This window comes from Lytechinus variegatus, chromosome 14 (assembly GCF_018143015.1).
Source record: "Lytechinus variegatus isolate NC3 chromosome 14, Lvar_3.0, whole genome shotgun sequence".
Lineage (NCBI taxonomy): Eukaryota > Metazoa > Echinodermata > Echinoidea > Temnopleuroida > Toxopneustidae > Lytechinus > Lytechinus variegatus.
This window is the reverse complement of record NC_054753.1, coordinates 17,365,922-17,393,568: the sequence shown is the minus strand read 5'-3', so window position 1 is coordinate 17,393,568 and position 27,647 is coordinate 17,365,922. Positions and strand designations below refer to the sequence as shown.

Sequence of the window (27,647 nt, the reverse complement as noted above, 5' to 3'; positions counted from 1 at the left end):
CAGTGTAGGGTCAAATAATCAGTTTTTATGAAAGAAATATGAATTCTATATAGCTTCGTGCTGGTTGTGTGACTAGATATAATCTTGGCTGAATAGTTCAATATCTACGCCCACCTATTTGAATAAAGACATGTGGGGATGCTGCGGTGCGTGGAGAAAAGAGGGTTAAGTGTTCACGTGTTTGGACACTGCAGAAAATATTAAGGAGGATTTTGTATTAGTGGAAGACTTTATTGGTACATAATTATATTGATCAAGTCAGCAATAGGTAAGTAGAAATTTGAGAATCAACTTTGGTTATTTCCTATCGTTTTATTGGTTTTCGTTAATAGTTTGATTCAGTTGAGATAAGTAATTCCTTAAAAACTGCTAGTGAGCAATCGAGTTCAAATGGAGGAATTAGTGACAGTAACAAGTGGTAATATATGTAGTATTAGTAGAAGTAATAGTAGTAGTAGTAGTAGTAGAAGTAGTATAGTAGTAGTACTTGTAGTAGTAGTAGTAGTAGTAGTAATAGTAGTAGTAGTAGTAGTAGTATGAGGAGTAGGATCAGTAGAAGTAGCAGCAGTAGTGGCAGTAGTAATATTAGTGGTAGTAGTAGCAGCAGCAGCAGTATTGGTGGTGTGGTAGTAGTAGTAGTAGTAGTAGTAGTAATAATAATAATTATACTTGCTTATATAGCGTTTGACACTTACTTTGTCAGAAGTCTCTAAGCGCGCTCTACAGTATATGCAGCATAATTACCCTGGCTTTATATAGCAGTGCAGCTGTTACGCGCACTGCGTTTCAAGGAATAAATTCCTGCCAGGTACCCATTTACCTCACCTGGGTTGAATGCAGCACATTGTGGATCAATTTCTTGCTGAAGGAAATTACGCCATGGTTGGGATTCGAACCCACGACCCTCTGTTTCAGAGTCCGGAGACTAATCCACCGGGCCACAACGCTCCACGCTCCACGTAGTAGTAGTAAGAGGAGCCAAGGAGGAAGAGGGAAAGGAGGAAGAGGAGTTAAATAATAACAAAAGTAGTTAGTGTTTATGATATTTGTGTACTGTTTATGTTCTATCTTCTCTTCACCTTAGCTCTGAGTGTATATTCAAAAGGAAGATGGGGAGAGAAATGCAAGACTCACGTGACAAATGGAGGTACGCCATTCTCCTCAGTAAGTTTACATTTAGCTGTATAGATGTCTCAATCTCCAAATCATTCGGAGTTCTGATTCCTGTCATGGTAGTGGTTCTTCAAACCGACGCACGAACGTTGGGTTTCGTGTGCAGTCTCCCTTCATCCCTCATATATCTGGCAAGTGAGTATATATTCAGTTCAATTAAATTCGATTCAAGTTAATTCAAAATGATTAATTGAGGTTGGAAAATATGATAGCGGCTTGTATAACTGAATTACAAAATATTTCACTAAAATAAGAGAGGGGTGAGGTAAAGAGAGAGAGGGAGAGGGAGAGAGAAAGAAGACGGAAGAGCATTAGAGGAGGATGAGAGGGAAACAGACTGACAAAGAAAAAGGTGGCCTAGAGAGCGGGATATCACAAAAGCAATGCTCAATTTTGGAATCATATTGAAAAAAGCACCCACTGGGATTTTCATTCAGAACTTCAGAAGGTGAATAGGCCTATTATTTGGCGCTAGCATCGACCACAATAAATCTACTCAAGTATATCTAAAGTGGTGACATAATTATGAAAGGTTTTGCCAGCACAGAGCCCTTCTAGTTCAGTTTTCTGTAAAAAAACAAAACAAAACAAAACATAGACAAAGTGAGACCATTTATTTCAGTTATCGTTTTGGGCAAAAAGTAGCGCTAATTTTTTTTAATACTGTTTTTATTCTGATTTTATGAATAAATAGTTACATAACATTTAATTTTAACATTTCAAATCACATAATACTTAACATTTCTTATTTTCACTTTTTTTCACTAACTTGATATAATCATGAATCATCTATATCTAAAAGAAAAAAATGAAATCAGTCATTATAAAAATGCTTAAAGACCAAATTTCCCCCTCCCCAACACACACACACACAACCCACCACTGTCCAGAATACCTTCTCCCACTCATCATAAATAAACCATGTTTATAAGTACAAAACAATTCGATGAACAATTTTGAATATAACAAGCTCACGGGAGAAGCATTACATATATTAAAAGTAAATAAAGACAAACTTAACCTTGTCATAATTTTACTGTTTCCCATTTTTGCAAGTGCCGCCCTTAATTCCCCATTTTAATAGCTATTTTCTTTTCTTCATTCTTATATTTTAAAATAAGTTTATGTGTATCGTCAATGGTTGGTAATACCCCTCATTTCTAAATATAAATTATATATATTATAACATGAAGATAATAGTATTATAAGTTTTCATTCTATTTGTATTGCCGGACAAACCAACAAATATATCCCGCCAATTCAAGTCCTTTATTTCATCTAATTCAAATCGCTGTATCAAAGTTTCCCATATCAGTTTAACCTTTAAGCAAGAAAAAAATATATCTGAATATATTTCCGTTTCCCGTTTACAGTACGAACAGAGATTACGAACAGAAATTCCAAATCTAAACAAATTAACTCTAACTTGCCCCATGCAGTAGCTTGAATTGAAATTCCCTCTGTCTCCCAATTGATAGTTATTCCTGGTCTAAAATTAATTCACCAATTTCTCTTTCTGTATAATTATAATTATCTTGTCCATCTGTGTTCTGAAAATCATATGACTTTTGCAATTCTTTAATAAAATAATCATATATTTTTCTTGATGGTACCTCCTTAAAGGTCAAGTCCACCTCAGGAAAATGTTGATTTTAATCAATAGAGAAAAATCAGACAAGCACAATGCTAAAAAAATCATCAAAATCAGACTGAGATGTAAAATAAGAAAGCTCTGACAGATCAAAGTTTCGCTTATTGTTAACAAAATAGTATGAACGAGCCAGTTACATCAAAATGAGAGAGTCGATGATGTCACTCACTATTTCTTTTTCTTTTTTTATTGTTTTGATTATTTATTAATTCAAGTTTACGAATTTGACGATTACGGCCTCCTTGCCTGAAGCACAAATGTTAAAATAATGGAATTCCACGTGTTCAGGGAGGAATGAAACTTCATTTCACATGACAATGACGAAAAACTAAAATATTTCACATTCATTATAATAAAACAGAAATAGTGAGTGATGCCATCAATTCCTCATTTGCATACCGACCGAGATGTGCTGTTTTGTGAAATGAAGCGAAACTTTAAATGCCATAAATTTCTTATTTTACATCCGATTTTGATGAAATTTTCAGTGTTATGCTTCTTGAATTTTTCTCTTTTTATTCAAATGAAGTTTTTGTTGGGGTGGACTTGTCCTTAAAGTTTAAAGCTAATTTCCCTCCCCAACAGAAGCAAGTTTATATTATAGTTAATTTTAGTCTATTTCACAAAATTGTATCGAACCTAAATCATTTCTCCAATCACTTAGAATTGCATAATATATTTCTCCTATCGTAAACAAAAGATCACTTCCCATACCAAGGTTAAAAAAGAATGCGACTGGTGTAACATTTCCATTGTTAATGATATGTTCCACCTTAATTAACACACTTTCTAATAAATCTTTATCAAATATCATCTTATTTTCTTATACAAATATTCTTATTATTGAAAATGATTGGATTTTTAAAACCGTTGAAATGTCTTGAATTATCGATATCATGCCAATCATCTAGTATTTCCAAATTGTTTAGAGCATGTAACCACCCATGCATGACTGTTTACATGAAAATGTCATGTCAGACTGGAAGAGGAATATTTTCATGATGACATACAATGATTTACCTTTAATCAAATATCTATATGGAATATTTTAACTTTTATAAGTGTCCAGGAGCTTCTTTTGCTGAGTGTATTTGCCAAATACATATACAGGGTCATTTGTTTTCCCATTTTCCTTACCTATGTACATAACTTGTGTCTTGTCCATATTTACCTTTAAGCCACTGACTTTTTTTCATATTCTTCAAAAATAAAATGCAACCTTTTTATTGAATCCGTGTCTTTTCAAAAAAATCTTATTTCATACTCCTCAAAACTTATCCCTTTAATGAATTTGTCTCTTCTTATTTCATGTGCCAGTAATTCTATTGCAATCAAAAACTAATAGGGCGACAATAGGTCACCTTGTCTGATCTCCCTTTCTACATTAAAGTAACCGGTGGAATGCCCTCACACCCACCCACACACAAACAAACACACACCAACGCTCGCGCGCACACACTATAAGGTGTGCTTTTCGGAGATTTTCTCTCAATTTTTATATTTTATTTTATTTCTACCGTTCGTAGACAGGGTTTACCACGCTTTATCAAAATGTTAAAAATTGTACAGCAAACTAGATTTACAGTAATACAGGGGAATGATGGAAGGGTGAGAAAATGAGTAAAATATAATGTATGGCCTTGTTTGGAAACAATACAACAGCGATACTTTTTTATCTTATACTCAAGTGACCTGTTGGACAGTGGTATCTAAATACTAGGCGCAAAGGGTTTCTTCGAAGTGATAGGAAGGGGGGGGGGGGGGGGGTGAAAATCCATACGATATATAAAGTAGCATTTAAAAAAGGAAAGGGATAAGAAAAGGAAAAGGACAAAGAAAAACGAAGAAAAAGGCTTGGTCGTGATTTTTTTTTGATATCCTTATCATGCCATCGAAGAAAAAATAATTACGTCACATAATTCGTTTCCCCCGAGCAAATACTCAGACGTCGCCCATTATTTAGGCTATACTCTAACAATGGTTTGGACAAAATTACTGGACAAAATAATTGGACAAAAGTGCTGATGATTAAATATCTTTAGACTTGACAACATTTGCATGGCTAATATGAAGGTCATTATTACAAGCCTGTTGGTAAACACGACAATGGGTTGATCTTGAGTCTTGGCGATTCCCCCATGATCATGAGCACTGGCGTAAATCCGTGTTGATGGGTGGGGGGATGACTGAAATATTTTGGCATTTTTTGCAATCATGTTTTTAGATATGCAAGGAATTGTCATGGCATTGTTGGGGCACCAGCAAAATTTTTGAATCACTGAGTGAGCGCGCGAAGGGCGCTCATTTGATAGTTATACTGACCTAAATGAGAAATTTTAAGGACAATGTCATTAAACGGATATGTATCTCACTGATCAAATAATGCGAGCGCGAAGCGCGAGCTGATTTTTTTTTTTAATTCACACCTAAAAAGGGACATTATAATCAAATTTGTGTAATCACGATAGGAACCTGTCTTGCTAAATAAAGCGAGCGCGAGCTGAAATTTTCGCATATTTTGACCCCAAACAGCGAGATTTTAAGGAATATATTTTAGGATTCCATTAAGATTATGCATATCTCACCATAGTCATCTAATGCGAGTGCAAAGCGCTTGCTGATTTTATTAGAATTACATCTGAACACATGAAACACTTTTTGTAGTCATTGCAATCCTGATTATTATACGCATCTCACTAATGTAATATTGCGAGCACGAAAGCGCGAGCTGAAAATTTTGACAATTTAGACCTGAAGTGGGGCATTCTAAGGTTTCTTTGTAGGAATTAACTAGGACCATATAGGTATTTCATTTACTAAATGATGCGAGCGCGAAGCGCGAACTGAAAATTTTTGATATTCAGATCATCAGAAGGAACATTTTAAGGACTGATTTTAGGAATTCATGAAGAGCAGACATACCTCACCAATCCACTAATGCGAACGTAATCACGGACAGGAAATGTTTCATATATACGAAGACCTTAACATGGGGCAATCACTTTTTGAGTCATGTAAAAGAAGCATATGTCACTACATAAAATGATAACTCAAGTGCTAGGAAATATATTTGGTTTATATTGACTTGAAAACGGAATGTTTTAGTACTTTAGGAATATATCGGCCTATCTCGTTAAACAGACAATGCGAGCACCAGGAACAATGAAGACGTAGGCCCTGGGCAAATTATGTTCATAAAGTTATGATAAAAATGTTTTTTATATGTAATGTAACATAACATAATTATAATATAATGTAACATTGTAATGAATAATATTTTCTTCTCTCCCACTACGTTTCTCTTCCTTTCTCCCTCTTTTCTCCTTTTCCCCTTTTTTGGGGTCAGCCGATGGAGAGGGGGGGGGGGGGGGGGGGGGGTGGGGGGAGGGAGGTGGGTATGTGCCCCCGTAGTTACGCCACTGTATGTCCATATTACAAATACCCCTCCAATATTATTTTTCTTACCCCATGATGGTTCAATGGTTTTATTAGAGATTACATTAAGAAATTGACTTTCCATCTTCATCCCTTCCCAAAGACCCCAACATTGATGAATTGGAAGAAACGAGGGTTTCTCTTCAATGTTATAATAAGGACATAAGTATTTCGTTTTGGAATGGTGAACTGGCTCGTTATTTGCATTTTATGATTCAATAATATTGTTTTATTTGTTAAGCGGTATTTTAGGAAGAATTTTTATCAATAAAGCAACTATCTCTTGTGATTTTTTTTTTCATTTCTTTCGTAAAAAGTGGGGGGGATGTTTGTACAGGCCATCCTCCCTCCTCGATAAGTGTGGGGGGGATATATCCCCCCACCCCCCCCCCCCCCCGGATTTACGCCAGTGATCATGAGGATGGTCAGACACAATTTCACCAAAACATTGGCTGATTTTAAGAGTGAAGTTGACAATTGTAGTAAATTTGCTCTTTTTCTATATGAGTTAAGATCTAGTCGTCGCGTATGTTCTCCATATCACAGGTCCTGTCGTTGCCTATACCTTGGATAAGGGTTGGATGTCACCGCGGACGTGTGCTCTGCTCGGTGCGATCTTCTCATCTGCTTGTCTTGTGACCGGTGGGATGATCTCATCCATTCCAGCACTTGCCTTGAGTCTTGCAATCACAGGTAGGTCCTTCCATCTTTCCTTACCGACATTGGCGTCGGAAAGTTTAGGGCAATGGGTTGGAGAGGGCAAGCCGTTGTCACCACACGGTGGCTTGTTTTTCAAATTCTGTGTCTGCGCGAGCTTTCTTAGAGGGTACCCACAAAAGGTAGTTATGTTTGTGCGCATCATGATCTGCGCATATTTTACACTCTGTGCGCTGAGGTCACAATAGATGAACTGGTGATTAATCAGCTGTAGGTAATATGAGCTGATTGTTCTTATCTGCACTAACTGCAGATCCGATGCGTTTTATGTAGCTAATAAACTGGAATTGTTTTTTTTTCATTCCTCTACAATTTCAAAATAGTTTCTCTGTAGGGTGCAAAGTATGATGAATATGACCCTGAGTTTGAAGAAATGGAAAAGTGGTTCGGAATTTTTCCACAGAGATACAAAGCTTTGGCGCGTTTTTAAGAAGCAAATTTGCTCTGATAAGAGTGCTGATACTTTGAAAGCAAGCACATGAATCCATATTTCTAATGTTTGCACCTCTTAGGTATACCTTCCTCTACAACTTTGCAAAGTTATGTAAAAATTACATGGGTTTTGAAAAAAAAGTGCAGCATTCCTTTCACTTCTGAAGTTTGTTATTGAAATTTTAATTTTTTGAGGTTGAGTATCTTTCCCGCAATTTCTAAGAACTGAGAGTGTTTTTAGACTTAAATCAGCGAACAACATAGATTACCAATCTTACGGATACAAATATTAATCATATTGCAAAATTTGATGAGGTATTATGAAACCTTTGCATACTTGTTTTTTGGCGCATTTTAGGCGATTTTCAAGCAAACTTGCAACAATTTGGACACTGATAGTTAAAAAACAAGCACATGGACCCCACATTTTTCATATCTAATACCTTTAGAATATATTCTTCTACGAATCTAGAGAGTATGATGAAAATGACATGGATTTTGACTGTTCGGGAGCAAAACTACGGAACCATTCGCATTTTAGACGTTATTATTAGACTTTTGCACGTTCTCGGCGCATGTTAGGTGGATTCCAATATTATCATGCCAACTCGCAACACTTTGGACACTGATAGTTTTAAAACGAGCACATGGGCCCCATATTTTAAATATTTCAATGTCTTTAGAATATATTCCTTTATAAATCGAGAAAGTTTGATGGAAATGACATTGATTTCAAATGTTTAGGGTCAAAACTACGGAACCATTCGCACTTTAGACGGTATTATTAGACTTTTGCGCATTATCGGCGATTTCTAATGCCAACTTGTATCACATGGGAGCACACGAACCCCATACTTTTAACTAGACCTCGTTAAGGGAATAAAAACATCGAGTTTAAAAAAAAAAGGTGTGGTTTTGAAAGTCAATGGTAAATCGCGGGATCAAACGTACTAGGGTGTACCCCCAAACGTGTTTAGGGTATGTTTTTTCCCCACGTTTTTTTCCCGCGTCATATTTTGATGACAACTTGTTAAGGGGCCAAAATGTGTGAATAACGCCTGCGAAAAACTTGCTTAGGGGGTTATTTCGCACACATAAAAAGTTCGTTTAGGGGGTGTTTGGAAATTACTTGGTCACGCGTATGTACAGCATTATATTTGACTGCCCGCTACGGGGAAAAGACAAGGGGTTGGAAGGACGAACCTTTCTTGCCACTAAAAGGCATGCCCCTCCATTCTTGGTTTGCTTGAAACCTTCTGACACCAGGCTGTTGTGTGTAAACTCTTTCGTAAATTCAGTCAGTTATGACTCTAGCACTGCTTCCCCCATGCAACATTTTAATTCAAGACAGATTTACATAATTGTAGCAAAATGAGAATAAAAAAAAACACAATTATATAAGGCAAGAACGTAGTGAAAAAAAAATACTGAGAGCTTATTCTATCTAACCCATTTAACGATGTAAGAGATCCTTCTAACATATTGACTAGTAGATCTTATAGATCAGTGGATCCCAATCATGGGTACCAGTATATCATTCATGTCGATGAGATCGGCAACTAGTTGTAATCCGAATAGATTAGTTTTACTCTCCGGCAATAAAATGTATTTATTGGGCCAAGGGGTATATCATAATATCGATCCGAATTAGAGTGTGATAAAATATGTGTATATTATCGGTGAACGAGTGAAAACTTTAACTTTATTGGACGAATATGATCAATATCATTATCTCCCGTAACTTTCAAGCCGTCTTAAAGCTTGCCTGAAATATATATATATTTTTCTCAGAAGCTAAGTGATCCCACTGACAACTGTGTATCCTGTTAGATAATGTCTACTTAAAGCTACCTAAACTTTCTTTTATTTTTATCCAGGCACTGGGTTGTCCATGGGTTACCTGTCGTCGAAAATCATGCTGAACGAATATTTCAAAGGGAGTTACGTTTTGGCTGCTGGGATCGCCAACATGGGGAACACCACAGGCGCCCTTATTGCACCTTACATTGTGGAGAGGGCTCTTAGCGCATACGGCTACGTCGGAGCTATGGTCATTCTAGGCGGTCTAAGTTTGCACGCTATTCCAGCGAGCGTTGCTTTAAGAAATCGCACAGATGGTGTAGAAGAGAACAGAAATGAGGAGACAGAGGAGATGCCTACAGTGATTCCGGATGAAGAAAGGCCATCTACAAGTTATTCCTCGAGTTCAAGAAAGCGGACACACTCTTATCGTAGACTCATGGAAGATGGAGACGACCGAAATCTAATTCCTGAAGCGGACCTTGAAAATAGTCACGATACAACCAGAGAGAAATTCAGATCATGGCTTCAGAGTTGCATTTGTATAAAAGAACCTCTCATGTGCGTTTCTTCTCCTTCTATTTTCTTGACCATGTATGGACTGACCTCTTGGGTTCTGTTCTTGGTGCCCAGGGCCGAATGGCACGGTATCCCAGGCTCAAAGGCGGTGTTCTTATCAACTCTGGCCGGTGCAGGGGGTATCGTGGGACGGTTGGTTTACATTGCGTTGATCTACTCTGGTTGCAACGCCATAGTCATATCGCTCGCCTTCAACATCATCACAGCAATTACATTTCTGCTTGATCCGCTTATTAATACCTTTCCCAAGATGGGCGCTGTGGCATTTGCTCAAGGTTGGTGTCTCTTTACCTGTCTCGTTTCGACGTCTGCCTATCCAAAGTATGCTGTCGCTCCCGAAAACTTTACTTTCGCTGCTGGTCTTCAGGGTCTGTTGGCTGGAATGGGAGGAATGATTGGCGGTTTCATGTCAGGTAAATCATCTGGGCCCCGTCTTACAGAGAGTTACGATCGATCCGATCAATCGTAACACTATGGAAATCCATCAGTGTCACAATTTCTTCTATAGGAAATTTGTAAAATGTCCATTGTAAACAAAGGAGAATACACCAGATTGTGAAGAAATCAATGAATTTATGGATACACATTTATATCTAGAATTTTTTAAAACAAACATGCATTTTATGTGTTGACGTTGCTGGCCGTCCATAGTTGCGATTGATCGGGTCAATCGTAACTGTTTGTAAGACGGAGCCCTGGTGTTATTATGATATGCTCACATGCTACTTTATTGTTATCCCATTTCCTTTGAGAAAGAAGATGAAATCAAAGATCACAAATCTCGTCATCCAATTTCTAGGAAGAAGATGTAATTCAATGATCTCAAATCTCGTCATTCAATTTCCTTTGAGGGAGATGACATTCGAAAACCGTAAATATTGTTATCCAATTTCCTTTGAGAAAGAAGATGAAATTCAAAGATCTCAAATCTCGTCATCCAATTTTATTTAAGGGAGATTACATTCGAAAATATTAATCTTAAATATTGTTATCAAATTCCTTTGAGAAAGAAGATGAAATTCAAAGATCACAAATCTCGTCATCCATCTTCTTTTGAAGTAGAAGATAACATTCGAAAATCTAACAAATCGTCACTCAGTTTGAGGAATTCAAAAAGACGAATTTCAAAGATCTCAAATCTCGTCACTCAATCAACATTCAGAGAACTACATTCTTGACATTCAATAACATATGATTTTAGGAGATAAGCTACCGCCGTTCGGTTTCCTTTCATGTAGAGATATGACATTTCTCTGATTTAGAAAGATGTCACTCAAAGGTCTCAAATCTCGTCATCCAATGTCTTATGTATTTTGAAGATGAAATTCAGAGATTTTAATTATCGTCACCCAGCTTCCATTGAGGAAGAATATGACATTTATTCGAAAATCTTAAATCTCGGCACCCAATTTCTTTAGATTTAAGAAGATGAATCCCAATGATCTAAAATCTCGTCACTCAATATTCTTTGAATTAAGAAGATGATATACAAAGATTTTCATCTGGTCATTCACTTTCATTTGACTTGATAAGATAAAATAAACGAAGAAAAAGGCTTGGTCGTGATTTTTTTTTTGACATAACACGGGTCAAAGAAATGGTAAAAGAGGGGGGAGATGAATAGATTTAAATAAATTTCCACTATGAATAACAATCTTACACTTCTTATCTCACTTCACTTTACATGCAGGGTTCATAAAAGATGCCAGTCGATCCTTCACTACCGTCTTCCTAGTTCTGGGGGGTGTATTCGTCCTAAACACGATGACTACATCAATGTTTTATGCCGCCTATCGCAGGAGAATGACAGCGAACTCGTCGGATGGAGATTGAAATTGATAGCAACTGTACACGCTGTACACCTTGAATTGGGAAATCATGTTTTTTTTCTTCTCTTTTTACCTTGAGATGGACATTAAACTGATAACGAATTATCATTATAATAGCCTCCAGTTTGGGGGAAAGATAATTTAGTATACTGATTGTTGTGGACTGTTTTATGACTGCTATGCTATCACTAAGAATACTCTCTCTAAATATATTTTATTCTAAAAAAACAACAAATGAGCACACCTAGTTACCAAGAATGCATAAAGCATTTCAATTTATTTAGATAAAAGAGGATTTTTTTCTTTTACCAAAAAAGCACACACCTAGTTACAAATAATGTATATAGTATTTCCATTTATTTGAAGCAGGATAAAAGAGCATTGTAAATTAAGTACCTTGCTCACAGGCATAGGTGTCGCGGCCGGGGATCGAACCCCGGACTTTTTATGTATATCCAGGCGCCTATAGACCACTCGGCCATGGCACCTCCAAAGTGCAAGAGCACTGTCGAATAAATTCCTTGCTCACGGGCATAGGTACTGTGACCGGGGACTGAATCCCGGACATTCTGGGCGCCTTTGACCACTCGGTCACGGCACATCCACCTATGTCTTGGATTTGGCGCGATCTTACTCCAGTTTATTTTTATTTCGGTTTCACTCCTATAAGGAAGAATGTACTATTATGATCCATCAAACTACATTCCATTATTCATCTGGTATAGTCGTCCGGCGGCACAGAGCTCAGGGTTGTAGCGTGATCAATATTGAAATGTCCAATATTGAAGTCTTCTTTTTAAGTTAGATTATTATTTTATAATATTATTGCTTTTATGATTATGAAATCTTTTCAATAGATTCTAAGCAGGTGATATCAAATTAAAGATGAGAAATCCTAGATAGATTTCATCATAGTAATTTAACGTTCAATGGAAGTTTCGTAAAACAAATCAGTGTTTTGTGTGGTGTCACAGACTCTACGTCTTATGATCTGTTCAATAAATACAAAGATCTGAAATCCATTATTTGAGCTTTCAAACCCTCATTTCTTGCCAAAACTATAAGATCATATTATATGATAAAGTTATAAAACTCGCCTTTTTTCAATTATATGTAGCTGATTACTTGTGAGATGCTGCAAGCTCGATAATCACGAGATCAAACTTTTGGACGTATTTCATGTAATGAGACATGAAATGTAAACATTCCGAGCACTTCTTGTAATCATGAATAAAATACGTGTATCTATGTAAAGTACTAACGCGAGCGCGAAGCGCTATATACTGACCGTAGAGGAATCTGTGAAAGACTGCATTTAGTGACTCATGAATAAAAGAAAATATCCCTGGGAAATATTTCCCCGGCCAATCGAGTACTGCAAGTGCAAAGCGCGAGTTGAAAATTTAATTGTGATATTCTATCCTGAAAACTGGACATTCTAAACAAAATTTCGTAACCAGGAACCGAATGAGTACCTACATAAACAATATTTGATACGAGTGCGAAACATGAGCCCAAAAATTGTGATATTCCAACCTGAAAACTGGATATTCTATAGATTTCTGTAACTATTAATAGGACGAGTACCTTACTAAACAATAATTGATTTGCGAGCCGAAACATTTGTGATTTTCTAACGTAAAACGACTTAGTTTTTACTTCAAAAATGGTATTTCATTTTGAAAAAAAGGCATTTTTCATTTTGAATAAAGGGCATTTTTTCACACTGGGATTTTTTCTTGGGGGGGGGGACAAGTGTCCCCCTGCCCCCTCCCCGTGTCCTTATCATAAATTTTCTTCTTGTAATGCATATCACTGAAAAATATGCTTCTCTACATTTAAAACCCATTTCAACGTTCATAATAAACACGTGCCTGACTTAGACAATATAAAATTGGTGCTACCAAATAATGATGTTGAGTGAGTTTTCTGGCTTTTGCTGCTATTCGGAAAATAAAGTTCAAATCTTGAGTTCTTTGAAAGTCCTATAAAAGCTGTCTAAAATACTATAAAACCCCTTTCGCTATATTTCACAGTTGAATAAGCACGACTAAATATTGCATTTTTAATCAAGTTTAACTTTTTATTAAATCATTACTTTATTCAATATTCAAAATCAAACAAATGAACATAAGGTGTACGTAAAAGAAAGGGGATAGCCCACGTCACGGACCTTAACAAAAAATAATAACAAAACATATAAATGTTAAAGATGTGGGCCCTATTTGCGTATGTAATGCAGTATTCCATTCATGTCGTCAAGTGCTCTAGAATCAAAGTTCTTACTATTAAAATTAAAAAAATTCTCGTTCGGGCGCTATCAAACGCTCCCTTGCAAAATGACATCTAAATGCAAAATACATTAACGCTCTCTCAATACAACGTGTATAGGAAATATAAGAAGTCAATGATCTCCTGCAATATAGTACACAACCTTGCATTTTTTATCTTCAAAGAAACCTCTATATATACTTAACCCACCACGAATATAACAATACCAATGCCATAATATTGAAGTTTTAATTCTAAACCCGTCCATGTTTTGTCAAAAGCACTTCGAATGTGTGTCATTCTTTAGGATAATTTACTTAGAAACGACTTTGCCGCTATATACCCCTGATTGAAACTAAAGTTACTTAGAACATATAGTTTAGAGTCAGGTGGGTCGATCGCTGTTTCGGATGGCGAGAGGGGATAAAGACAATTATAATGCAGACCTTTGCATATGAAGCAAACCCCAAAAAATACAATTTTTTATTTATTATTTTATGTCAAGTTTAATGGTTCTAGCCGCACCGTTTTAAGTTTTTTTTTCATTCACATTTTTGCAATTAAATTATTTTTGTAAGAGCCATACTTCATAATTATCTTGATAGAATTCAAAATAAACCACTGTTCTAGCATGTACTGGCAAGCTGTAGGTGTCGATCTGTATTCATGGTTGGGGCTGTTTTGTTCTCTTGTGAGGGATTTTTTTATTTTTTATTTTTGATAGATTTTATTTCTATTATTCTTTTAGTTTGGGCAGAGGTCAGTGGCGTAATGAGACTAAAGTTTTTAGGGCAAAACACGACAGAAGGGCAAAATAAATTTTAAATTAAGTGCGTGAGGGAAGCGAGCGAGCCAAAAATATCTGCTCAATATATAAATCAATTTGTTCTGACAGATTTTGTTATGATGTTTAAAAACATATATCAAAATCAGTTGCAGAAATTGATTTAAAAGGCTATTTTTGCTCGGTCGCTTCCCTCGCAAACAGCATTTTGAACGGTAATTTAGCCCTTTATGTTATGTCTTGCCCCGAAAATTTAGTCTCATTACGCCTCTGCCCAAACTAAAAGAATAATAAAATAAAATCTATAAAAAATAAAAAAGATCCCTCACAAGAGAAAAAGACAGCCACAACCATGAATACAGATCGACACCTATAGCTTGTCAGTAATGTATATGCTAGAACGGTGGTTTAATATTCTGAATGCTACCCTGATTACCTTCATGTCTTAATTTTTGTCAGCTTTGTCATAATGATTAACTTTCCGCACAGGTTTTTGCTGGATGATCTTCAGACGCGTATTGATTTATGTGAAATAGCGTGATGTCGTGGTCGCTGATCCCCGGTTTTGTTTAGGCATTACTCACAGCATCTGGGGAAGTTGTTAGTATAAGATCTAAGAAGACTATGATGTTTCCAGAGGCCGGTCTTGTAGGCTCCCTATTTGCATCTGGGTTAGACTACATTTATTTAGATACATGTAGTTGAGGAAGTGAGAACGAATTGGATGCATTCTACAATGTTCTATATAGTATTCGATGTGACAACGCCATGCATGGCGCTACATAGGTGTCAAATAAAACAAATAATGAATGTTCTTTTCATTCGTGTAATGGGCAGCAATTCGGTGAAAGATGACAAGAATGATCCATTCATCTCAGCTACGTCTCATTGAATGAATCATTTCATCTTTCATCTTATGAAATATATTATGTCCTTATTTCACTCACATTCATTCATATATTCGCATAATGATCACTTTAATTTTTTTAGGGGGGGGGGGGCAAAATTTCACGTTTTGAAACCGTTGCTGCGTTGATAGTGCAATTAATTTCGCACATTGTACTTATTTGATTCAACAATAAGTTGTCTTCCTGTATTCCCAAGAAAGAGTGTATATATATTTCTTGGGTAACATCTTGGGTTTACATCAGTATTAAATCAGCGGTACAATGTGTAACTTTAAATTCAATCTCTATATCAAGACAATTGTCATTATTATTCCCTGAAATTAAATCAACGTGCATTTATTAGATATTGGAGGGCAGTAAAAAAAATCAGTTATTCTTTGATGAATTTCACGTAAATTTTGGCATTTTTTCCCATCAATTTCTTAGAAATACATATTACAACCCCTCCCCCCCCACTTATCGTCTGGCGAGATTCCTTCCTAATTCATGAAAGGATTTGTCCGACATTTCATCCGACTGTCACAACTGTAAGAGTGCCTCTATATAGTGCCCTGGGGTACTTCCATTGACAAGTGGATACCATGAGCGACCATGAGGTCTCAAAAAGCATCCTAAAGACGTATTTATTCTGAAAATGCACCCCTTAACAAGTATTGGCGTGTGAAACCATATCCTTAACAAGTATTAGAAACAAAACGATACTATTGGCAAGTATTCCCAGAATTGAGCCCCTAAACAAGTACAGCGATATTTCAATTGTTATGTCGCGGACGTCGGTTTTAACTTTACCATCATCATTGGGTTTAGTACATCCCCACTCGCGCAAATCGTATTAGTGTTCACTCTTAGGGCAAAATGTACACCTTTTATAAAACATTTTAGTCTTGATTATTTATACCCTCGCTAATTTTACCCTTAACACGTAGCTTTCCAATCGAAAATAGATACCCTTTTTTCATTATTTTTAGTGTTTTTGACACCCTTACGTAACGTGCCCTACCTTAAAAGATACATCCTTTTTTACGTGTTCTTTTGGTCGCGCATGGTATTTACTCGTCAATGCAAGTGGTCCCCGGGATATAGGGCAATAAAAATCATAGAAAGCTGTCGTATCCGCCAACTTGTCGAAAATAAATGTTGATGAAATGCTCTCCTGGCCTTTTGAAGTTAAAATATTTACATGAAATTTGTTTTTAACGCACTCAAAATGAGTAGCGCAATATAATCCATCTATCAAAATATGGAGACCGGAGTAATTAAAAAGGAGACTGTGCCCCTTTAAAATGTTTTTTTTTTATTTTAATAAAGTTATCCTCTCTCTTCAGGCTCAAAGGATCGAAAGAGAATATGCTGAATCCCTTTTTTCGCATTCTCTAGCTAAGTTGCACGTTTGCGCTTCAGAACCAGATAGTCACACGGTAGTTCAATCATCCAGTGAGCACCAGGAGGCAAAACTACTTTCAGCTCAATGCTTCTGATCTTCACCTGCACTTTCGGACGCACCTTCATAAAGGGGGTTGAATTTCCCTGGAAACCTATTTGAAAGTATCCCTCCGAGTGGTCAATCCAAAATGAGTCGTATTCAGATGTTCCGCAATGAAGTTGTCTCAGCACTGGACTCGTATGTACCGTATGTACTCCACCATGATCTTGTTCCACGACCAGTACCCGCCTCTGATAGCAGAATTCTGATGAATGGAAGTTACATTCAATTAGAGGGTAAACCATTTCATATAATTTCATTAATTGATTGATACATAAGCGCGCTTAGACATTAATTTTTCTAAATCACTATCTCCCGAATTCAGTGACTAAACACTAAAGCAATAATGATATCAATGATATTGATATAGCGCCACATCCACAAAACCAAAGTGCTCAAGACGCTTGAAAAAAGAAACACCGGTAGAACAGACATATTAAGGTGTCATATTTAATTAGCTTGATTTAAAACTTATACGATTTAATGTTATTATGGCCTATTATGTAGCAGTTACGGGCCACTTTTCATCACTTCATGATGGCAACATCAGGCCTAAAGAACAACATAAACAAAACTCACCTCTATCTGGTGACTTGAAATTACCTTTTCACTTTGCTATAGTGAAGCATGATACTGAAGAGCGAATACACATATATGCTTTTCACACTGTACTTTTTTTCTTGAAGGTATTGTTTAACTTTGTGAGTAGCCGATTTAAAAATTCTCAAACCAAGATGAAACATGTGTACAAGTGCATGTATTAGAACTAATAAACCCTGAAAACAACCATTATTGAGAATGAAAAGCTAAAACTACAAGGCAAACCCCGATTTTGTAAATAGGCGTCTTGTTGACGCCTAAATAGTACACATAAGTGAATGGGATGAAATTAAGATGATGTTTCCGGTCACTTTATATTTCAATTTTTGAAGCACTAAATAATTATTTTCTAACGCAAATTTTTCTGGGCTTCAGTTTTTGTAACATATCACAGACACGGGTGACAAGTGTGACCTTCTAGCTCAGATTTTTTTAAGAAATCAAACCAATGTTAACCAATCACTTTAACCCACTTCGTTTTCACACTACATTTAGGAAAGTGGGCTAGCACAGTGAATAGTATGGTACTATCTGGCGCTGCAAAAAAGCAGGGTTAGCCGGCTTATTGTGGTGCTAGCACCACAGGTGCGGTGCTAAGAGATGCAGTGTGAAACGAAACTGGGCTAAGGAAAAGTGAGGTTTATTCACAGAAGTCGAAATTGCACGTTAACCACGCGCTGTATGGTAAAATTATCAATATTAATGAGCTGTGGAATAGTTCGGGGTTAAGGCGTTAACCCCGGTTAAGTATGGGGTTAAGAAAGACAGTGTGAATCCAAAAAAGATAGTTTAGGGTTAAAGATAATCCGGGGTTGATGATAGTATTGGGTTAAAGAAATGCAATGTGAAAAGCATATCAATGTACTTACGGATATAGATCAGGGCTTCCATCTTGTTGGCCACACCAACAAACGCAAGGAGATGCCCATTCTCGCCGCGTATTCTCAACATGAAGCGAGTCCTATCGCTTGAGTACTTTACAAGGCCCATTATCAATGGCTCTCTACTTTCTAAATAGAAACTACAATCTGGATTGTAGAAAGAATACCAGCAGTGACTTTAGTCTGGTCTGTTAGTGAATTTAGGTCGATACGGTGGACAAAAGCCTGATTTTTTTCTTCAGACCTTTGTTTAATAAGAATTAAAATAGGGTATGCTCCCAAAGAATCTGGCTGCAGGAACAGTGAAAAATGGGTGCAAATGTCAGAATTTATGAGTTTAAAGTGGTCTGATGTATAGACTAGTGCCACTGCAAAACTCGATAGCAGTGCATTATTTTGCATTTGTTTAGTTCTTGAATTCATACCCTATTTGAACAGATGTCCTGACATCTCAATGCACCAAAATAAATGAATGCAGATGCACGAATGAGATGAAAGGAGGTGATGGAGGGGGTTGTGGGTAAAGATGTACAAGACATTTTTTTTGCGAAGTGCTGGACCTTGTGTTGCCATGGTAACAGTATATCATGGCAAAAATAATGTACCAATCTTTCCGTTAGAACTACTTCCTCTGTTTTTACTCGATTCTCATGAAATTTGGCACACAGATTGGTCTCGAGTTGAAGACACATGTTTGTGTGTCTTTCAGTTATCTTGTTGCCATGGTGAAAAGACATTACTGATATGGCGAAAATTGCCGGGGGAAAAAACCCTTAAGACTCGAACTGCTTCATCATTTTTCAAACAGTTTTCATGAAATTAGGCACAAACATTGATATTGAAGTAAAGATGTGCAATTTTCCAAGTTGAGAATCTGGTAAGTTGTAAAGGAGGCTATTACCAAAATCGAATCGTGAAGAAATGAGTGAATGTACCAGTTTCTCTGTTGCTGAGCGACAGAGAAACTGGTCCATTCTCTCTCTCTCTGTTGCTGAGCGATGAGATATTCTCTTATGAAGCCAATATTGCGCAATTGATAACGAACTGATCTGCAAATGTTTGTAATTTGGTTGGAAATAGACACGTGAGCATAAAAAATAACGCCAAGATTGCGACATGATTTTGACAAGGGGATGTCATTGCCTGAGATACAAATGGAACCAATGTTGAATTTGTTAAGTTGAAACTAAGAGCCAAAAACTAAAAAACTCACATTTACTATGGGTCAAAAGTAACGAGTTAGACTTCAACCAAGTGTCAATGTCCATTATACATCTTTCAAGATTACACAGGGCTTGTGTTGCACTCTAGTTTGATCGGGTGAAAACGATACAAAAATCTGAATGTCATCTGCATATAAATGAGAGTGAATAAAGTGACGTCTAAAAATATCTTGAAGCCCTGTCAAATAAATGGAAAAGAAAGTGGGCCCTCCAACAGAGCCCTGGGGGACGCCGCAGACCAGTGGCCTAGATGAAGAGGTAACACCATTTATGAGGACTGACTGTGAATGGAATGAGAAATAAGATTTCAGCCATTGTAAGGCCTTGCCCTGAACACCTGAACTAGTCAGTGTGTTAATAAGTAGGGTGTGGTCTACGGTGTCAAATGCAGCCGACAGATCTAGGAGTACCATTGCTGTGACAGATCCACTGTCCTTTTTCTGTAAGAAAAAATTAGAAACATTAGGAGCGTCTCGACACTGAAATTATTGGAGCAAAAGTAGAGGCACAATCTTTTAAAAGAATTGTAGGGATCGGATCTAATTGGCAAGATTTTGGAGGCAGTTTACGAAGAAGATTAAGGATCTCATCTGCAGAGGTATGTTCGAAAGTATCCAGCGTGGAATTGGTGACAGGTTCAGGATTTGGGTAAACAATATTAGGACTCAAACTATGACGAATATTCTGAACTTTTAAACCAAAATAATCAATAAATGATTCAGCCAATACTTTATTATCAGTATGCTAATTAGATAGAGGAGAGGATTGATTGCGGTTCAAAAGTCTGTTGGCCACATTGAAGAGCTTCTTGTTGTCATTTCCACAGTCTTCGACAAGACTGGTGTGATAAGACCGTTTAGCCCTGGAAACAAGATAGTTAACTTGATCTCGTTGAGCGCAGAACTGCTAGCAATCCACCTGAAGTTTTCCATTCTTACGCCATCTCCTCTCAAGTCTTCGTCGCTCTTTCTTTGCATCAGATATTGCAGAGTTGTACCAGAGACTGGACTGATGGGATTTAGCCCGGGGATTTAGCTCTTCGTGTTCTCGCTGGTGCATGGGAATCTAGCAGCTTGATGACTGCTGAGTAATATTGGCTGACAGCATCATCGATATTGTCAGTAGCCGAATAAATTTTGGTTCCAGAAACACTGTTGGCAAAATCAGTCCTGTCGATGCCCTTGATGTTCTGGGATGATAGAGCTTTATTATATGGTGAAAATTATGTAAAAAACCCCTTGCTATTCGAACTGCTTTATCGGTTTTTTTTATCTATTCTCGAGAAATTTGACTCGCACATTACTTAAAGACGGGCAAGAGACATTTTCTAATGCATTTTCCACCTTGTGTTGCCTGGTAACAAAAAAGTATTGGCAGAAATGCAGAAAAAATCCTTGTGGATCAAACTACTTCTCAATTTTTAGCCATGGCTATATACTTCTTAGTTTTTAGTCATGGCAATGCTCATAAAGTTTGGCAAAAAATTATATTCATTTTGGGGTAAATTATTCAGCCTTGGTCATAAAATGTTTTACTGGAAAGGAAAAAAAAGAAATAAAGTATAATTGTGAAAGTTTGAAAGAAATAGGACGAGCAAAAAAAAGTTATGGCTGCTTGCCCGTCTTTAACTCATAGCCAATGTTTGAGTCAAAGTTCACGAGTTCACAAGACCAATATATGTACACACATATCCACAACCCCCTCCACCACCACCTCTTCATCCTGTTCATGCTTCTGGGGGGTGTTTCACAAAGATTTAAGTATGACTTAATTCGCACCAACGAACGTAGAGGGCAGCAACACACAAGCGTGTTGCTCTAAGGAAGGTCAACTCGATACGCGCATGCAACTGAGCTGCGCGCATATTTTATTGTTCATGACAACGAAATCAAATGCCGATCCAATACAACAACAAATTAGTAGTGATCAAGAAACGAATATAAAAGAATATGACTACAACGATATCAAAGATAACATTAAAAAATATGTTGAGGGATATACATAAATATGAAAACATACTTTGATATTTAAAACTTTACAAATGCAAGTTTCAGGAAACTAAAATAATTACCAAATCGGTGATTGTTGTTATCAGCGATTTCACCAGACGGCTGAATTAGGTGATTTGCGCCGAGACGATTTTGTGACCACTCGCAAAGCATTTCGGGATTGAATATGTCCCCCTTATTTTCTCTGGGCTCTTCGCTGAACCCATCATCATTCTATGCTTAAGCTACATTATGCTCCGTCGTCTGCTTAGATTTCAACCCCCTAGTCTAGCACTGGTACGTACTTGTTCTGCTAGGCGTCGATCAGCATTTATCTGCAGTCCATATAGGCCGTGACTCATTTATTTATTTATTTATTAGAGCAGGCAGCAATGCCAATGGGTATTAAAAAAAATAATTCACGTATCTATCAGTAGTATGTTATCATTTCTTTTCACCATTTTCCCCAAAACTTATAAATTTAGAAATACATTCCAATCAGTAATAAGTGAAGTCTACATCTAACATAGATCTTGATCATGTTGATCGATAGACCAAAAGCTTCAGTCTCTGTATTTTGGTTGCTCTGCTGAACTGCGCTGGCTCACTCACCGATGGAGATTAAAGTAAAATGTCAGAAATTGTTGAATAAATCCCCAGAAACGATGGTTATTCCTGTCTAGTTGATCGATAGACCCAAGTCTAAAGATCTAGAAAACTTTATTTGTCTAACTAGACTGTAGACAAATGCTTTGACCAGTCTCGATCTGTTTGTTGAAGATGTTGTTCCACACTGGATATCTAAGTAGATCTAGATATAGATCTAGCACGTCTTGTTGGTATGAGTTGGTATGAGTCTATGAAACAATAAAAAAATACTAAAATAATAATCAACTCAAAACAGACGAATTCCACATTGTCTTTATAGTATAGGACGCCTAAATCTAGACCATTTGAGGGTTGGTCCATGCAAGCTAACTTTGGTTCAATTAAGGCCAGCCTGCATGGGCTAGCCGATTTTTTAGTCCGTTAAATGCCTACATACAGGGTAAAGTCTAGATCTAGAACTAGAAGATTATATGGTTGACAAGTTACCGTTAGGCATTAGCGTTAGGCATGAAATCTTTAAAATTCAGTCAGAAAATGCATAAAAATAAAATCACGACGAGCTCAGTCACTTTGCTCTTTCACTTTCGAAATTTATCAAAAAAAAAACGCGTTCTGCCAGCCAAGCCCAGGCCATGCAGGCCCATGAAAATTTACCAATTGCAATATGGCAAACAAATTATGTAAAAGTATTTAAACATTGATTGCACAGAATCAATGGTCAAATTAAGATATGGATGCTGTCTATCAAGTCTACTTTCTACCCAAAATCAGAAATTAAGATGGTCTAATCTATCTAGCCCCCATTTCTAGTCTAGGCCTATAACTAAGGTTTCTAACGCAAAACGAATGTCGATGATGGCACTCTGCAAACGATGTAACATTGCAATCAATTTCCCTCAATTGGCTGATTTTCTTAGAAATTATTGAAGAAAACCAGGGAAAATGTGAATAGGTGGCCGTTTATTCAAGCTTTAATTTGGCTTTGGAAGTTTGGTTGCTCAATGATTATCGACCTTCGACGCGACGCAGCGCCTGCATGGCCATGGCTGTGCAGCTCAGCTGCAGCGCAGCGCGCAGCCAATGCAATGCATCCGATGCATGGGGTTTTTTTCGCCGTCCATAGTCTCGGACTCGAAGTTGAAATTAGACCCGGATTTCGGGGATGCAGCTTCTTCTATTAAGATTTATAGACTTAAAAGTCAAATGCAATTTAAAATTTGAAATCTGACCTTGAACAATCATCGTTGATAAACATCAGCCCTGAAGCAATTGCACTTCAAATCAGACCAGGCAAATTAGATGTCATTGTCTATGTTGCTAGAAGATCTATGACGAGTCGACTGAAGCCCCAGCGCATCATCAACGTCACTAGTTAGCTACGCGACCGGCCCAGACTCGGCGCACCCAGGCCAGAAAAATGACCTCGATTATTACGGTGGTTGTCTATGCATTTATTAGTGGTGCAGCGAAATTCAGCAGAGGAAAATAAGAGATAAGAGGGATCCTCGTCATAGACTTAATATTCCAAAATGAGAAAAAATGTCAAAATCATGATTATTTAAGCTAAATAATTTCTTTAAAATCAAAATTAATATTTTTGATATTTCTACCTAGAATAACCGATCTAATAGTTGTTGATTAAAAATATTTGAAATTAACAAATGAAAAAAAATCAACTCGACAAATTTCCGAAAAGTCCCCCTTATTTTTTAGAGTGGTCACAAAATTCGAGCGGAGTTGACCTTCCTTAGAGCAACACGCTTGTGTGTTGCTGCCCTCTACGTTCGTTGATTCGCACTTAAATGCCGACGCGTACATGATATGCTATGCGCGATTATACGCAGTAGTGCGCGTCCTCATGGCATGATCTGACCAATGCAGTCAAGCCTTTCATACCGTACGCAACTCGGCATTTAAGTGCGACTCTAAGTCATAATTAAATCTTTGTGAAACACCCCCCTGTATTCATTTATCTGGTGCATTGAGATATCTGTTCAAAGAGGTCTGAATTCAAGAACCAAGCAAATGCGAAGTAATGCAGAGTTTTGCACTGGCAATAGTCTATACATCCCAGCATTTTAAATAAATTCTGACATTTTCACCCATCTTATTCACTGTTCCTGCAGCCAGATTTTTTTGGATTATACCCTATTTTTAATTCTTATACATAAAAAAAGGTCTGGAGAAAAAAAAATCATGCTTTTGTACACCGCGTCCACAAGTAGGGTATTTTGACGCTAACAGACCAGACTACTAGAGGAATGATATTTCAAAGAAGAGATACGCACTCAAACACTACAAAACCCTATTAGAATTAGAACGGTCAAAACAATAGGCTATATTATCATCAGATGGAAAAAACCTCTTTCACACTCAGAGTCTCAAATTCGACTTGCACAAAAATAACAAGTAATCATCACCTTTTTGAGGGGTCATAATTTATGTATGTATTCATGAAAGTGCCATTTTGGGGGTAAACAATCCAAAAATGTGTACAAGCTAGCAGTTTGATATTTCGTCAGATATTCCGGATGTCTAATACTAAATACATAATTCGTTTATATTTCATTTCTCATATGTCTAGGTACTGACAACGAACACTGCTATATTTCACTCGACTGGGGTTCTTAAGAATGATACTTACATTGGCAGTATTTTCCTGCGTAATGTTTTGGACACCGACATCTTTGAATTCCGTCTTCTCCTGTTTCTGGGATGCCACCGTTCTTACAAGGATCTGGAATGCATTTTATGAAATAAATTGAATACAATTATGTGTTTCATATCGCATGGCATGCGAAACGATCAATAATAATAATGATCAAATGATGATACTTCTACTACTACTACTACTACTACTACTACTACTACTACTACTACTACTACTACTACTACTACTACTACTACTACTTGTACTACTACTACTACTACTGATATCGATAATAATGATGATAATAATGATAGTAATAATCATGATGATGATGATGATGATGATGATAATACTACTACTTCTACTACTACTACTACTACTACTACTACTACTACTACTTCTACTACTACTACTTCTACTACTATAATTACTACTATTATTAGTAGTAATATACGTATCTTGTTCATGAATTTAAACGCTGCTTAAAATGAGAACAATAAGTAAAATACAATGATGGTGAAAGTTTCAGAGAAATCGGACAAGCAATAAGAAAGTCATGGCTCCTTCAAAAATGAGAGCCCTGTCACTATGTAGACTTCAAATGGGCAACTTTGTAAGTGAATTATAACAAGGGGCAAGGTCAACTTTCACAGAGGCCATGTACTTGATCATCAGGGATTTATGGTTTTCTCCTAACTACCCATTCCCCAGGGGGTAGTCATGTAAATATTACCCAGGTAGTATATTGTTTCATGTCCTCATGGAAGAAAAAAATAATTTGACGTAAAACTTTTGAAAAAAAAACAACATTTTAGCCATTTAACGTATTGGAGTACATAAAAGAGTGGTCCTTGCCTAACATCACTATGGCATCAGATATGCGGCCAAATTGAAATCAAGCCTCCATGGGTATAGTGATTACCAATTATTACAACTTTTTTATAATTCGTTTATCATTGATATTCTTTGCCCGATATCCCGCCCGATATTTTCAAACTTTCAAATATAGACTTGTCTGATTTCCCCTTTCCCTCTAAAAACAAGCTTTTGTTTGGGTTGAATTCCCCCTTAAAACATTTTGAATGTAATGTTGCGCTGTTAGCAGGTGACAGTAACTTGTTCAGTGATATTCTTATCGTTCATGATACATTCACTCTCTTCCCTCACGGTCGCTTCGCTGCCTCGCAGTATCAACCCTAATCAAAGTGCCTACGTACCCGAACGGCAAGCTACAAATTTGCTTCCAGGTGACACATATTCTGATGCCCATGCCGTTAAGATAGGATTGACTTCTTCCAAGTTCATCCGACCGAGGTAATTTTCATCTCCTCCGTTACTGCAGAAGATCGTTGGTGGTGTCTTTACACCTTGTGCACCTGTTATAGAAAGAGATTGACTACCACTAGTATGAATGATGGTACAGAGAGGTTAGTCACGTGGAACTTGCAAAGCTAAGGGTGTTTATGTTGAATTAAAGAGTGAGATAAGTTATGGTTTATTAGGAAAATTTCATGAGTTACTAAATTGAAATTTAATGCATGAGTGAACAGGAATTGTAATTTTAGTGTAGCATATGTGGACCTAACCAGTGTGTTCGTGAGAGTCGGAATAATGTGATGGTACCCGTTACAAGCATGGACCTATTATTCGTAATAGGTCCATGTTACAAGTAAGAGGTATGGTAAGACTTTGTTATTGAATAGCATTCCTCTTCCTTGTGTCCTTTTACAAATTAAAAGTCATATTTTCATACCCTTGTTTCAGTGGGCAGTGCTCGCTCAAGCATAAATAGTTTTTCTAATTTTTTTCTGTCATTTGAAAGTTTACCTTATTGGCTTCCATATATGTAATTGTTTTTCCCAAAAGTGATATATTTCTTATTTGGCATCCATTTCAGAAGTGTATAGTTTTTTGGGACGCACTGTATACATATCCATCGTTTTTTCATTGTTTTGGTGTTTAAAAGGACTTTTATTGATATTTTATAGTAAGAGTTCAGTATAGTTTTATGTACAATATTCTAGTTTTTATTTCCTGTTACACTACTACAAGTTTTTTATGATCCATGTTCTAGTTTTTTAAGTTCCTCTACACTACTGCAAGTTTATACAGCAGGTTCTTGTACATTGTATCCAATTCGGAATTGTTGCAGTTTTTATTAAATCTTTCGAATGGGTTTTTGTTAAACACACTTCACATAATCACAAATAAACAATATACATATACATTCCAATAAAAAACAAAACAGAAAAACAAAAACTGAAATAAAGCTGGTGTCAAGTGCACATGCCAGAATATCTTCTCCCAGAAAATTGTCAAACATAATTACATCCAGTAACTGAATGCCACAGCATCTAATTTTTTTCAAAGTGGTCCGTAGGTTGTAAAAATGCACTTAATCAGTTGTTAATCCATTCTTGCTTGTTCTTGGAAGTAAACCTAATTTCATATATTAAAATACAAAAGCAAAGTGGGGAGATGACATCATCAATTGGCTCATTGAATATTCATGTATGCCTAGAACTGTTTCACCGGAATAATGCAATTCTTTAAAAGGCCATTTCTTGTCCGATTTTGATCAAAGTTTCATTGTTTAGTTCGTCTGACTTTTCTTTATCTGTTAAAATGCTATCA

General features: G+C 36.8%; 2 protein-coding genes across 2 annotated transcripts; one reads left to right on the top strand and one right to left on the bottom strand.

Annotated features, from left to right (window-relative positions):
- Nucleotide 1: 1 nt before the first annotated feature.
- Nucleotides 2–12,514, top strand: LOC121427152 (monocarboxylate transporter 4-like). Its single transcript, XM_041623401.1, has 5 exons — nt 2–268; nt 1,085–1,308; nt 6,806–6,952; nt 9,286–10,200; nt 11,478–12,514. The coding sequence occupies exons 2-5, from the start codon at nt 1,110–1,112 to the stop codon at nt 11,618–11,620; spliced, it is 1,404 nt and encodes a 467-aa protein (XP_041479335.1). The 5' UTR covers nt 2–268; nt 1,085–1,109; the 3' UTR covers nt 11,621–12,514.
- A 3,779-nt stretch (nt 12,515–16,293) lies between these two features.
- LOC121427957 lies at nt 16,294–27,367 on the bottom strand. Its single transcript, XM_041624536.1, has 5 exons — nt 27,343–27,367; nt 26,231–26,389; nt 25,008–25,100; nt 18,532–18,690; nt 16,294–17,267 (listed from the first exon to the last, which is right to left on the bottom strand). The coding sequence occupies exons 1-5, from the start codon at nt 27,365–27,367 to the stop codon at nt 16,957–16,959; spliced, it is 747 nt and encodes a 248-aa protein (XP_041480470.1). The 3' UTR covers nt 16,294–16,956.
- Nucleotides 27,368–27,647: the final 280 nt, after the last annotated feature.